Source organism: Branchiostoma belcheri, unplaced genomic scaffold, assembly GCF_001625305.1.
Source record: "Branchiostoma belcheri isolate BF01 breed outbred unplaced genomic scaffold, Haploidv18h27 scaffold47, whole genome shotgun sequence".
Lineage (NCBI taxonomy): Eukaryota > Metazoa > Chordata > Leptocardii > Amphioxiformes > Branchiostomatidae > Branchiostoma > Branchiostoma belcheri.
The window spans coordinates 837,095-851,458 of NW_017804098.1; the positions used below are offsets into that span (position 1 = coordinate 837,095).

The 14,364-nt window shown below is 42.6% G+C and overlaps 2 protein-coding genes across 2 annotated transcripts; one reads left to right on the forward strand and one right to left on the reverse strand.

The window, feature by feature from the left end:
• Positions 1–395: 395 nt before the first annotated feature.
• Positions 396–3,864, reverse strand: LOC109479179 (cdc42 homolog). The gene is made up of 3 exons (XM_019781070.1): positions 3,345–3,864; positions 2,652–2,710; positions 396–1,734 (listed from the first exon to the last, which is right to left on the reverse strand). The coding sequence occupies exons 1-3, from the start codon at positions 3,535–3,537 to the stop codon at positions 1,213–1,215; spliced, it is 774 nt and encodes a 257-aa protein (XP_019636629.1). The 5' UTR covers positions 3,538–3,864; the 3' UTR covers positions 396–1,212.
• Positions 3,865–10,533: 6,669 nt separating this feature from the next.
• LOC109479164 lies at positions 10,534–14,226 on the forward strand. Its single transcript, XM_019781048.1, has one exon. The coding sequence runs from the start codon at positions 11,104–11,106 to the stop codon at positions 12,496–12,498; it is 1,395 nt and encodes a 464-aa protein (XP_019636607.1). The 5' UTR covers positions 10,534–11,103; the 3' UTR covers positions 12,499–14,226.
• Positions 14,227–14,364: the final 138 nt, after the last annotated feature.

Below are 14,364 nucleotides of genomic sequence, written 5' to 3' on the forward strand. Positions count from 1 at the left end.
GCTTTGTGTTAGTAGCTTTGTGTAACAGGCAATGTTTCTTACAAAGTCAAACCAAGAGACAAACATGTACGTTCCCAAACCAGCTGACAGTTCAAGATATACTGACTTTTCATTCAGATTGCTATCAGCAAGGTATGCAGCGGAGCATGTTTTTAATTGTGTGAACATTCAACAGTGTAGACCAGTGGTGAATCTTATATTGTAACCATTCAGAATTTTTTTTCACTTTTTAAATGCCACAATCTATTTTAGTTATTGATTTTGAAAGGACAGTGGCAAAGGGTTGCTCTCAACACAATTCTTAAATGTCTCATAGTCAATCTGAATTTCTTGCACTGGTTGTAAATCACACTACCAAAAGTATACTACATGTACCAAAATTCAGTCAATCACCATTCTGTCTTAGACATCATTCTTGTTTATTTCATGTTCCGATGCAACATTTTTGACACAGGAATGTGCTTTAAACTTTCAGCATCACATGCTTCTGTACCAGTCTTGCCAATTTTTCCATGACTGTCATGAGAAAATCCAGTATGTAACAAGTATATTTACACTTTTGCTCAGCATGGAAAAAATCTGACAATGAAACTATTGACTGCATTCTGTTCAAAAGGAGTCAACACAAGCTCTGCAGGGAGACTAACCAGTGGAAGGAATAAACTTTGTGTTGAACAGTAGCTGACTTTCTGAAAACAACATTGCTGGGCACTGATGCCTCTGAAATGTCTGGAGCTGAAGGAATAAAAGGTCAATATACAACAGCTTATGTGTCCTTGTTTATGACTCCGGTGCACAAAACTCATGAGACAAAAATGGCCAGTAAAAGTGGAAATGCTATCATGACATACACATGTACATATGAAAGAAAACTGAGCAGATTTAGGCAAGATGCAACAATTGTAACACAGCTAGCTCTCCAAATACGTTAGTTTCAATAAGCAAACTACAATTGCCCCTTGTGTTGAATTCCATTATATTACATGATAAATAGCAAAATATTATGTACAACTTTGTTCCACCTTTAGACATTCAGCAAACAGGTTGGTAACCATGACAACTGTTCAGTTGCATACTAGTGTTCCTTGAGTAAGAAACAGGCATCAAGACTTCTGAACTTCTGTTTACCTGTGAGGAACTTGTTCTTGTTGCAGCATATATAAACTTTTCCCATACAAGTCCTTGGGAAAGTTCCTGATTTCATTAGTGTCACTATGATGCTAGAAAGCAGCAAAACTTTTTCCAGCCCTCCTTTGCCTTTTCCGTTGCCAATGAACTCCTGTTGGGTTTTGGTTTGGCCTTGTTGGGCTGCTTCACAGGCTTGACAGGCTTAGGCTTGTACGGCTTGTCCTTGCACTTCTTTCCTTTCCTGCTGTCCTGGTACTCAATTCCACTGATGATTGCAGAGTCAAATGCCTCCTTCAAGTTTTTCTGAGTCAGTGAGGAGCACTCCATGTATGCCATGGCACCTACTTCATGTGCCCGCAACCGAGCTTCTGATTCGCTTACTGGCTTCTCCCCATATCTTGCCAAGTCAATCAAAACATTCACACTTTCTCTCAAGTCCGACTGTGTCCCCACTAGAATGATGGGGGTCTTGGGGCAATGTCTCCGAACTTCTGGTACCCACTTCTCTACCAGGTTGTTGAAGGAGGTTGGGCAGACTACACTGAAGCACACGAAGAACACGTCGGTCTGTGGGTAGCAGAGTGGCCGTAGATTATCAAACTCATCCTGGAAGAAAAGACAAAAATAAAAGGATGAGTGGTGTGGTAACATCAAAGGTCTGGGGATAATCCTACTTTAAATAAAAACAATAAACTTGCTTCCCACACAAGAAAGCCTGGGACCCCATGTTCTGATGACTTGTAAACTAGCCAAGGCATTGTGTACCAAATCAACTGATGAGGCAAGCCTCGAGTTCTCACGGTCCTGAGCAAAGCTGGCCCATTGTTTGGTATGGTAATAGCACAAGCCACAAAAAGGGACACCATCAAACAAGATTAATCCAGTGTCAGCCAAATTAATATACCTGCAGTGCAGGGACAATGGTGTGAAAAGCAAAAACTGAGAGACATGGGAAAATGTCCCAAAGCCGATACTGGGATACATAAACAGTCCACTCATTGAATGTAAATAAACTGTTAAGTGATAACAAGATGTGTTTCTAACTAACATTTAACAATTATCACCTCCTCCTCTTTTGTTCTGTTAGAGATCTTCAAAATTGCTTTTATTCCCGACAATATATTGAGGAACAGGGAGAAATGGATTTTTTTTAACTTAGCGGAACCTTCTTCTTTAGGGCGAGCGGAAACGATCTCTGGTCATTTTGTGTGAAGGCAATCATGCGTCTCTGACCCCTGACAGTTGCTGGTTATTCATGCATGAAACACGGTGGGTGAACAAGCCAGCAGTCCGATACAGACCACCCTTAGCCCGGCCTCCCTCCCTGCTAAGGTTTCCACCCAAGAGAAGAACGCGCGGCTTGCGTTTCAGTCCGACCAAGTAAATACTTATGAGGCCAGATCGGCACACACACGGCCCAGGGTACACAAAGGGAGGGAGTCACGGTAGACGGACTCGGACTGATGTAGGTCGTGTGGGTGGGCGCGAGGGGTGCATAACAACACACAAGAACTCAAACTCACCTGTCCCGCTGTGTCACAGAGCTGTAGTCTCACAGGCTTCTCGTCCACTGTTACCACCACTGTACAAAACACAGAAAACAAGCGCGTGTGAATGTTGATGTTACATCGAGGTGTCAAGTTGCCATCAGACGTGTGTGTTTTACATTGCATACGTCTGGACAGAGTCAAAACCTGAGAACCGCCAAAACATTACTAGTAATGACATCGTGGGGAGCAAAATTATTCTGAGAATGAGGGGCGTTTCATTTCGGGAACCCATTGTGCGTTTGATTCATGTAATAGTTATGTTCAAGGATTCCGGAGACGTTACATGTTGTTGGAGGACATTCTTGTGGGAAAGTTTCCTCACACGACCCACCCCGTAATTACCACGATGGTGAAAATATTCCCTCCCACATCGAGACAAATATAGGAAAGCTCTCAATGTTTTAACTTAGCGTGTTCTTATCTAACGACAATCAAACAGCTGTTTTATACAAAAAATGCAACAGCCTTGATTGAAATCGTTAGAAAACCCGTCACAGATGTAAGACTGGGAACACGATGTGGCAAATTATGCAAGAATTCCACAGGCTATCTGTCAAGCAGTCACATGAGGACAGTAGAGCACGTTGAACATTTGTACTCAAAATTAACCATAATAGCAGACTCAGAAAACCAAATTTTGTACCAGGTGACGTATGTGAAGCTTACCTGAGTAGTTGTCGAATGCCGTAGGCACGTACTCAGTAGGGTAGCCGTTCGTGGTATAGCTGACGACCATGCTTGTTTTGCCCACCGCCCCGTCTCCGACAAGTACGCATTTTACCACTCTTTCGGAGGGCGACATTCTACCGTCCTCCGGTAACAGCGGACTTGTGGTGTGTTCCAGGAGTTGAGGGGGCATGTCCCTTGTTGTAGTCCGTATGTTCAGATGAGTGGACACTTTTGGGCTTGTGACCTAACGCCGAAAACACGGGCCCGCCGGGGTGGGTGGGACCTTACGCTGCCAAGCTGCCGTGATCCGAGCCCACAAGAATCACCAAAACACTGACGTTCTTCGCCGATCGTGTCAAACCGAAGATTATCAAATTCACAAGGAATAGACTGGACCACGACGCCACGATCAACAGCCAATAGTTTCACCTAAAACGTCTGCGAGTCAGATATTTTGACGCGTACGCCTCTTGCGGGTCGGGAACTGGAAGTGGTACCAGTTGCCACAACTGCTGGCTACATGTACGGCTCTAGGTGCCTGTTGATTGGTTACCGCTGACAAATGACATCACCAGTACAGCCATTGGGCATTTCGGCGCCTTTGATCCTCCCCGACCAATGGGTAGCACGGATTCGCATCACTTATTAGTGGCTGAGTCAACGTGATCTGACTAATATGTATGATAATTGTCGACGTTTTGGTGTTTTTCGTAGATCTGAGAGGTGAATAGAAGCAAGCCACTGTTACTAATAACGTTAACAAACAGACGCTACCAGATAGTACCAGTAACCATTATTTTTCTAACGGCTTTCCTGAGTCACGCTAACTTCCATAATTTTAAAAATCAACAAACGCCACGTCCATGATCAATGTAACATTTAGGATTTTAACTGTTAGCGTATAGAATTACGTCAGGACTACAAACACAAGCAGCTCACAGTCTACGGTTTGCGACACGGGTCGTCACGCAATACATTAATAGATTAATATTACATCACCCTTGTTTGGTGACAGTCACGACGTTTGAACAAAAACAGGTCCTGACAAGCTCAACAAAAAGCTATGACGTGTCTTGCACACCAGACAGCCGGCGGTCATTGTTTCTAACATAGCAGACCCTGTGAAATGAAATCCGTTGATTTTACAACCTAACTTTAACAATATTTTGTTGGTAATGAAGTGCTATTTCAATTTCGCTAGACCCTCCTTGCCGTTGTGACTTCATTTTGCCTACATCATTATATAATTTTTTCGGCCGGAGGGAGATCCGACGCGCGGTCGGGCTGGTACCTCGGGCGATACGGAATACACCGTGTTGTATTCTATATAGAACATGCCTAATGCCTGGCAACTGAGGAGTAGTGGTAAGACCAGATGAGCACAGCTTTTCCTTTATAATAAAACTATTTCTTCAGAGAGGTCATTCATATCTTTGTGTGTGTCTGCTTGGGAGGGCACACCAAGTTGTTCACAGTAATAGTACTACTAGTAACACGTAACGTTACATGATTATATAAGTCCGCTGAGTCGCCGTCATAGTTTCAACCCAAAACAAGTATGTTATATGTTTCCTCTCTCTTTTTTTAGGTCACGGAGGTACCACAAGCAGACGTCTCTGTTGTTGCACCTCCCACTACCACGCCCACAGTGTTAACCACAACTCTGAGGACAGGTAGTTTGTAACGCTGCTGTCGTGTGCTCAGGCCATGTGCGGACGTCTAATACTTCCTCCCTCTGCAAATGGTCCGCCCTAAATTCAAACAGGTGGTTGACCGTAGGCTAATTTTAGGTCCTTACAAATGTACATGGGACTCAATCAGGCAACACTGAGAACGTTGGCAGCGACCTAACGGTTATTTAAACGGTCACAGGGGGACGTTTCATGATGTAATGTTTTGGTGTTGACTTTCAGACAAACGGGTCAACGCCAAGAGTAACGGTAAAGCGTGTCAAAGACGACATCAGCACTCCATCTATTCATGAGGCGGGCGTCTTTTGAAATGCTCGAGAGGAAACGGAAACAGCGAACCTCGCAACCTGAAAACAAAGCAGCAGAAAACATGTACACAGCCGCTGCTCGGATTTAGTTCCATTATACAATGACCCTGGCCTTGTGAGGCACGCGATCGGAATGAGAACACAACGTTCATACGGAACGTTACACCATCCCCACGCCGCGCACCAAGTGGTCCCCCTGGCGGCACCTGACTTACCTTTCAACCCTTTCAGTAACACCCAGGGTAACACCGGTTCAGGGGAAAATACCGTCGCAGAATGTAAATATTTGTATCCGGAAGGCAGCACGGGTCACCCTACATGGCCAGGATATCTGTGAATACCCCACAGCATTGTCTTGTGCAACGCCGTTTTGGCTTACATTAGGCAAGGAGACCCAGAAAAAGGACGCGGATGTCGGTCCGTGCCGCGCTATTTAGGACCATTTAGATCATGTCAGACCAAGCGTAAGCTCGACACACTGTCCCAGATCAAAAGAACGGGCGCGCGGCAACAAATTGTCTTGTCTACCTGGTGGTCTTCTTCCTTACAGGAGGTCTTTCTTATTCTGATCTTGGTTGTGTTTTTAGTTTGTCTACAGTGCGTCTGTTCCCGCAGCACCTGTAATGACCCTCCTTGTATTTTCGCAATGGGTCCGAAATTTTTACCCAGTCTTCATTTTTATATATTTTACCCAGTCTTTGATTTAAATGCTGTATAATCCATATATAGTGTACCTATACCATGACAAGTGACAACTACCTTGCCTTTTTATGATACAAAGGCAAATTCTGTATGGAATTACCGAATTCAAAGCTTTTTTGTCAGTACCTCTAAGGAGGCCACGATCAATGTCGGAAAATTGCCTTATGCTTTTTGTCAATTACACCCCTTCAGGGAGGTCAAACGGCAGACAACATGCCCTCCTCCTCGTGTGAAATAATGGACCCCAAAATTAGCTCCTTTATTCTGACCTACATGTCAAAGACAACTTCCGCAAATGTGGGAAGTCCTGTCACCTGGTATCTCCTCCCCCCGTTATCACCGGGCAGAATTTTCCCACGAATTCCCCACGAACTGTTGTCCCAGTGGAGGCGGGCGGCGAGATGCGGTAATCGGTATGTATGAGTATCACCTTTGTGTGGAGATGACATACTTCACACCGTAGCGCGCCCTATTGTTGTCGGCCCGATTAGCATGAAGGCGATGAGAGATTCCCGCGGAGAGGGACAGTAGTCCAAATGCGCGGAATCTGTAGTCGTGACTTTTCCCAGCATTGTCTTCACGGGCAAAATTCCACCACCCGTTCTTCTCTGAACATCTGATGAGCGCATCGTGAGGTCACGATGCGGGCACTGCGTTTACTTCCATGGTTACAGAAGAAGAATAACTTAACCGTAGTGAAGACATGACATGACAAGATGTTGTACATGTACAGTATAGCGTTAGAAACCATGTACTGATCGTTGACGAAATAATATCTGTTAGCAGATTTAATCAAGAGGAGAAGATCGCGACGTTTTGTTATTATGCTCTGTATTCTGACCATTCTTTTGGAACAAGGAGTCAACTTCTTGGTTGGAGGAATCCTTGTTCTTGGAGGTTACTGTACTATGGATACGAAGCTAACGTTATTATTGTTTCCTTGTAGACCTGCTTGCCCTATTAAAAGTGACAGAGCGACTTTCTACACGTCAGGTTCACTGGATTCTCAAAGTGATTTCTCGAAACAGACGGTGGATGTACTAGTCAACGGATATAAGGGTCGGCATGGGGATATTTCCTGACAATGGATTCGTTTTTAATGTCAATGAATAGACGGGAAAATGGGATGATAAATACATAAATCATAAACTTATGATAAAGTAAACAAGACGGGACCTCCCCTCTTTCCAGCAGTTTTCTGAAGTGACAGTTCTCAGATAAATGTTAAACCAAGGGATTTTTAACCTCGACCTCGTTGGTTTAATCATAATCAAGGAGCGAGGTTTAACACAGTGAATTTTCGTCTAGAAATTTTAATTTGCACACATTTTAAGACCAAGGTTAGGAGCTTCTATCAAAAGACACGGTACATCTAGTGACAGAATGGTGGCGGTTCCTGGTGGAGGAGAACATCCTTGGTGACGGAGTCTGCACAAAAAGGATGTCCTGGCGCCGGTTTTTCCTTGCGTCACTGCACGAACTATTGACTCTAGATTACCCGTAACAAATTAGCATTACTGGCTTGTGTCAGAAGAAGCCTAGGAAATCTATTTGTCAGATTCCCAGACGGCACCATGCATTGACTGAACCGGACCCCTCAACAACAGCCCAAAGCACAAGAACCTCACGTGGTGAAGTACATGCTTTCTGATCGGTACCGCCACTTCTCATTTACATCTCCGAAGAGAGGAAACACATTGATTTCCATGACTACCATAGACGAACTGCAAATATGTGTTTTGGACAACTTTTTGGCGATACAATATCCATTCATCATCATATTTCATCTCTTTTTGCAACGGAAAAAAAAGAACTCAATGAGAAAAAGAGTAACAAGTTCCAAACAGGATGGAAATTGATAAATAATGTCGAGGTATTGTCCCGCCTAACCTCGCCCCTTGTTAGGTTGAGTGGATGACCTTTGGGCTTACGTAGAACTGACGTGACGTGACCCGAGGACGGAAGGGTTTGTGACGCCAGTGGCAAATTGAAATCACACGTAGTAATCATCGCCTTTTCCGGAAAAGTGATTTGGGCTGTCGCTAAAGGTTGTCGCTAAAGGTTGATCGCTAAAACCATTTTCTAAACCTCAGAACAATTAGTTCTGTGTCCTCTTGACAGCCCCTGTCTTGCATGAGCACCCCGCTATCCGTGGAAGAACCCCACAGAAGAGAGGCGGATGTACCTGGAGGCGCACAGTTTGTCCATCTCATGGTCTGTCAGACTCCATTTGGAAGTTTTGATAAGTTGCCATGAAGACCATCCGGACAGACTGTTCAGTGGCACGAATCAATGCACGGTATAGAATCAATGTCGTCATGCTGCTCTGATGAGAGGATCGGTCAATTTCAGGTCAAATGCTTTCGACTCATCGAAGGTTGGTATGTATGACGTTTTGGGGCACAACTTTGTACGCATACCCGTTTTCCTGCAAGCTTCTAGGATGTGACTCCATATTCTGCAACGGAACAGTGTTTTCTCGCGAAAGAACAAGTGCAGAAGTTTATTTTGTTACACAGTCTCAAGTCTGTACAAATAACGTGCTACGTACCTGGAAGTTTATTGCACTTCACGAATGACGCCTCACGCACAGAAAAGGGCATGCCCTTAATCTCCAAGCAGATCTTTTGGTGGCCAAAAAAGATAGTATCCAACACGCGGACAGTATCCAGCCGGCCGACAGTATCCAACCGGCCACCGAAGGCCGGCTGTCAGAAAAAAACGGGGCATAGAAAAAGGTCACAATCTTCCCATTCAACCTTTGCTTGGAGAGTACATGCCCTAGCCTCTCAAGAGCGGGTCGTTGCGGGGATGAGGTGCTTTTCCTATTGTAATCTAATGTTAAATAACAAAGTTTAAAATTTTCTCATGATTTTCTCGTAACAGGTGACCTCAGCGTCTGGAATACGCCCGAGCTGAGTGTGTCATGAAGAAAACTGGGAATATTAAACCCAGGAAGACGCTCCACGCCCGGTTTAGGTGGTAACTTGTAAACATCGTCCTAGATACTCTTCAGATGAACCTCCTTGAGGTGAAATGGAGCAAGAACATAGAATTTTGAAATAACTTGCGACAACTGTTCCCAAAGGGCTGATGTTGTACTTTGTCAAGCAACCGCTGTGAGCGCTGCTTCGTGGTCCAGTGAATGTATGTTGCAGTTACATCTAATCTTTTAAGAAGAACTTTATAGCACTGCATTTGCATATGATACGATGTATTGCAACAACAAAGTAGAATAAGACTTAATAAATAAGACCTAATAAATCCTAATTACTCAAACAACAAGGGCTACCACAAGTTTATCGTTGATATCGTGTTACAATCGAGTGGGGTTTATATAACAATCATGGTAACAACTGTCATTGAATGATGAACGTTGCATTCATCTATTTATCATCATGATTAACGTGCACTTGCATATGATACGATGTATTGCAACAAGTAATGAACAACATAGAAACAAAGTAGAATAAGACTTAACTAGAGTCCCACAATCTCATACCTTCGCCAAATGATGTTAATCTTTATGACTGACAAAGATGATTCCTTCTGATTATGCAAATAAAATCTTCATTTGTATTATATTTATATTATAATATTGTATTATAATATTGTATTATATAGTTGATCATATTCTCCATCAAAAGACAGCCTTATCTTAGCAAAGAAAGCCATTCTATCATTTCCTCATAAATTATGCAAATGAGGTCCTTATTTGAATAAGTTATGTTTAATGATGTTCACCTTCACTTAACTTTCAAATACCCCAAGTATGAAATTCCAGGCAGTTAGCATTATGGAATTATAACATTTTCTCATTAATTATGCAAATTAGGTGTTAATTTACATAATCAATATCTGCCTGTGTTTCTCTCGTTCTCAATTACATATGTCACAAGCTTGAATAGTCCTATACTGTAATGCACCTGAGTTATAGAAATTCCCCATTAATTATGCAAATTAGATCCAGATTTGCATAATTGTCGCATAATTATGTCAAGCGTCACTTGAGCTACCTACATACCAAAAATCACGACGATCTGTCCACCGGTTCTTGAGTAAACCTCTTTTAAATATTTTCAAGCAGATAGCCCTGCAGTTCCTGAGCAAGCCGCTAGGGGGCCCAAACTCGTGTCACTTCTTCCCCAGCATGAGACCTACCTACCATCCAAATTTCATGACCCTAGCATGATCATGAGATATCAAAACCGGAAGTTTAGCTGCAGTACCATAACAAGCCGCTAGGGGGTCCAAAATCTAATCATTTCCAGGTCTCATCAAGACCTACCCACCTACCAAATATCAAGATAATCCATCTAAGCTTTCTCGAGTTATGCTGTTGACAGACAGACACACAGACACACGGCCAGGAAAACATAACCTTCTTGCCGAAGGTAATAAATAAGACCTAATAAATCCTAATTACTCAAACAACAAGGGCTAGCACAAGTTTATCGTTGATATCGTGTTACAATCGAGTGGGGTTTATATAACAATCATGGTCATTGAATGATGAACGTTGCATTCATCTATTTATCATCATGATTAACGTGCACTCAGAGTAATTTGTCCTCGTATTTAGCACTCCTAGGTGTATTCCTTACCGGAACAGCTAGCTATTGTCTTGCAATCATTGAAGAAGCAGAGGAAGCAAACAGGTGGTGGCTTTTACAACAGAAGCGCTATCTTGCGGTATATTAGTTGCACTGCATCTTAGTGGGCACAACGCTAAGTCGCTAAGTGTAAAAGAACCCGACCAAAATTATCTTTTTTTAACGCAACGTGAATTCCGATGCTTACTTTGGTGACACTTCATGTCAGCTGGAACTATTGGTGCGTGTTTTTTGGGGGAAAGATTGGATAAGTCTAATGAGCTTTTAGAATCGATGTCGTTATGCGGTAAGGTTAGACCGAATCGACAGGAGCAGAATAATTGGCTAGTTTCAGTCATGACACAATGGGACGGTAAAGGGGGCAAAGGGGCGTTATCGGTCGGTCGGACAGGTCCTGCAGGTTCTGTCTGAAATATTGTGCAGAAAGCCGGACAACAGCGCCATGCAGAACGGTTGTAAGACATCGGACCGAAGCTGGTGCAAAATGGCAATCAGTGATCCCCTTTTAAGGGAGTTGCAGTCGATCCTGAAGAAGCTGAAGGAAGAGCCCCAGCCCATCACCGACTACGGTGTGTTATTGAAGCCTCTGTGTGAAACACTGGAGAGGATATTGAGGAAAGGCCTGAAGCAGCCAGGGTCCCTGTTTGGCATCAACAAAAGAGATTACTGGTCATGGATGGAGTCAACCCCAAACTACGTGTGCAATGACAAGTACAATCCTTTCCTGAACCGGGCCATAGATCTAACGAAGTCGTCTCCCAAGTTACGTTCTTTGCAAGGAAGAGGCAGGTGCTTCATCAGACTTGCACTGGCCAAGAAAATCGTGAGCGTCCCTGTAGAACATCTGCTCAGAAATGCAAGACTAACAGAGTACTGGTACGATGCTGGCCTGTCTATCATTGCTAACCCACCGCTAGCAGAAACCTTCATGTCTTTGTTGTTTGCCTTGACTGACATTAACTTTGAACTTGATGTGAAGAATGCCAGTTTCCTTGATGAGTCCTGGGTCATCCCTGTGTACAAGAGACTGGAACTGGTGCCATGTAGCAGTCTAGGGATGACCATTAGATATCTGGATAACAGAATTTTTGTGGTGAAAGTGGATGAGAATGGAGTTGCTGGAGAAGACAACAAGATCGAACCAGGAGACATTGTGGACGAACTCTACCAAGAAAGTCTGTACGGCTGTAAGCAGGGGAAGGTGAACAGTCTGCTGCGGGAGCATCAGGGCTGGCCTGTGTACATATCTGTCATCAAATGTAGGCTTCCTGATGGAACCATCTATCCACCACTGGTGAGCAAGATAAGGAAGCTCAAGGAAGAGCTCAAGGAATTTGAAATCAAGGAGCTGAACAAGAAAGGCCCAGCTCCTATGCCAGCACATGCTCTCCTACCCCAGGATTATCCAGAACAAGCTCCAGTACATGACCCAGAAGGAAAAGCAGAGTTTAATGCAAAATATGTAGGGCAGGTGTCCACCGGGAGATATGGTGATGTTGCAGAAATAGAGGGCGCTGTAGAGAAAGCCATACAGCAAAACAAACAGCAAGAGATAACTGAGAATAAGGAGGTTCATGTTGAGCTGACAGAGACAGAGGTCATCATCACCGACTTAAAAACTAGCAATGAACTGTCCAAACATTCCTACACTGAGATCTCCTCCTGTGGCAGACGTTCCGACATGACAAAGTACTTTGCCTTCATTGCTGGGGACACACAGTGCAGCGTGTCCAGAAATTTCACTGCCTTCGTGTTTGAGGCTGAATCTGCTGATGAGTCTAAAATCATCCTATGCAGTATAGCACAAGGCTTTGGAAGAACATCCTGGTTTGTCTAAGAACTGATGAGGTCTCTTATTGGCTGGCATAACCATGACAGGGTGGAAAAGCCCAGATAGAAGTAAACTAGCTACTGCTACATATACCGCAATTATAGTATTAACGAAGTTACCTAAGTAAGAGTGAGGTAGACTTTTGACAGTCACACAAATATAAACCTTGGCCTTGACAACATTGAACGTTCACGCTTTAATGACAATGATGACAAGTGGACAACTAACCGTCACAAATTCTCACAATTCAAGAACCATTGTGACAATGCTGCTGACACACCAAAGTTTTTCTTGACTGTTAAATACACTAAACCAGTGTAACGTTTATGTATGTATAGAGGTAAGTAACAATACTCCATCGTTACCTTCAGCGTAAAAATATACAGCAATACAAGTTCCTAACTCATTCTAACTTGGCAGTGTATGACAGAATATGAAATTGTAGAATTCTCAGGTTCCTTTGGTGTCTTATTGCTTGGCACAAATATATGTTTGTTGTAAATTTGATGCATGTACATTTATGAATACAGTGTTGTTACATGTTGTTCAGGGTGAAAGAGGTGACAGGCATTGGGAATGGAATCTCATTTCATATTAATGTTAAAATGTGATTTGATATTAATGTTGATGCATTGCCAGCCACAGCATGTCAAAATACAACCAAACTACTGTGATATTGTGGTATGGGAGAGCAGCCCATAATGCTTTTTATTTGTATTCAAAACCAGTATCTTAGTGGAAATCCCTATTTTGTGTATTGGTTTTGTAGAATGTCATTTATCTTTGTAACCTTGTTGTTAATATTTTATGTGGGGTTCTGTGCCCCATTGACATTGTTACATTGGGGATTGGCCACTTATGTTATGGGTGCAGAATCCAACATCGACATCGACAGCAAAATGGAATTTTTCCATGCGGATGAAAGATTTTTATGATTTTCTTCAAACTTATTTCATGGAAACCAGTTTTATAGAAAAAAAATCAACTTCTTTAGTTTGGTCCAATCTTCAAATTATTGTGTTATAAGAGATATTGGTTTGTCCCTTAATTATCCTGAGTGCTGAAAAAATCGATATCATTAGGCTCATGCCTGTATCATGGGACCTGATCAGTAACATGTATTGTGTTTCTGGAATTTTCATTAGCAGAGCTATGCAATTAGTTGATAGCCTGAGCATAGCCCTGTGTGGTAAAACCTTTGAGATGTTACCCCATGCAACATGCATATGAAATTTTATAGCAAAATTTAGAAAAAGAGCCATATAATTTGTGTTGCACTAGCTATAAATGAATGATGCCCTGGTCATAGCCCAGGGGCAGATTGGCCATATAGTTATTGATTGGCCATATAGTTAAAGTTATCATGTTATTGATATTATGTGCAATTGTTATTGACCACAGGTCACAGCCACCAAGTTTACATTTAGTAATGAACAGTATTGATATTACCGGTAGGTCTATTGTAATGCATGAACTTGTAATTTATTTTAGTTTCTGATGGTGCAGTGACTGCAGTCTGCTTTTCAACTTTCTACATTCGTTGACAATGTTGTATATGTAAGGAAATTGTATATTGGAAATTTCCACCTTTATAGAAGAGTTAGACACAGGATTGGTGACATGTTGAGGTATTGTTGGTGGTGGAATAAACTGTTACTAACTTTTCAATCTTCAAATATTAGTGCAAACTATTATAGTCAATGGTACTAACACAACTGAATAAACCACTACAGCATGTGTAACATTACTAGTATGTGTATTGATATAGACTTTGGTTGATATTGATATGTGATCTTGATGATCTTCAGTTAAATGTTCTCCTCTTGCATACCGGTAATTTAAAAAAATCACTAAAGCAATGCATTGAAGGAG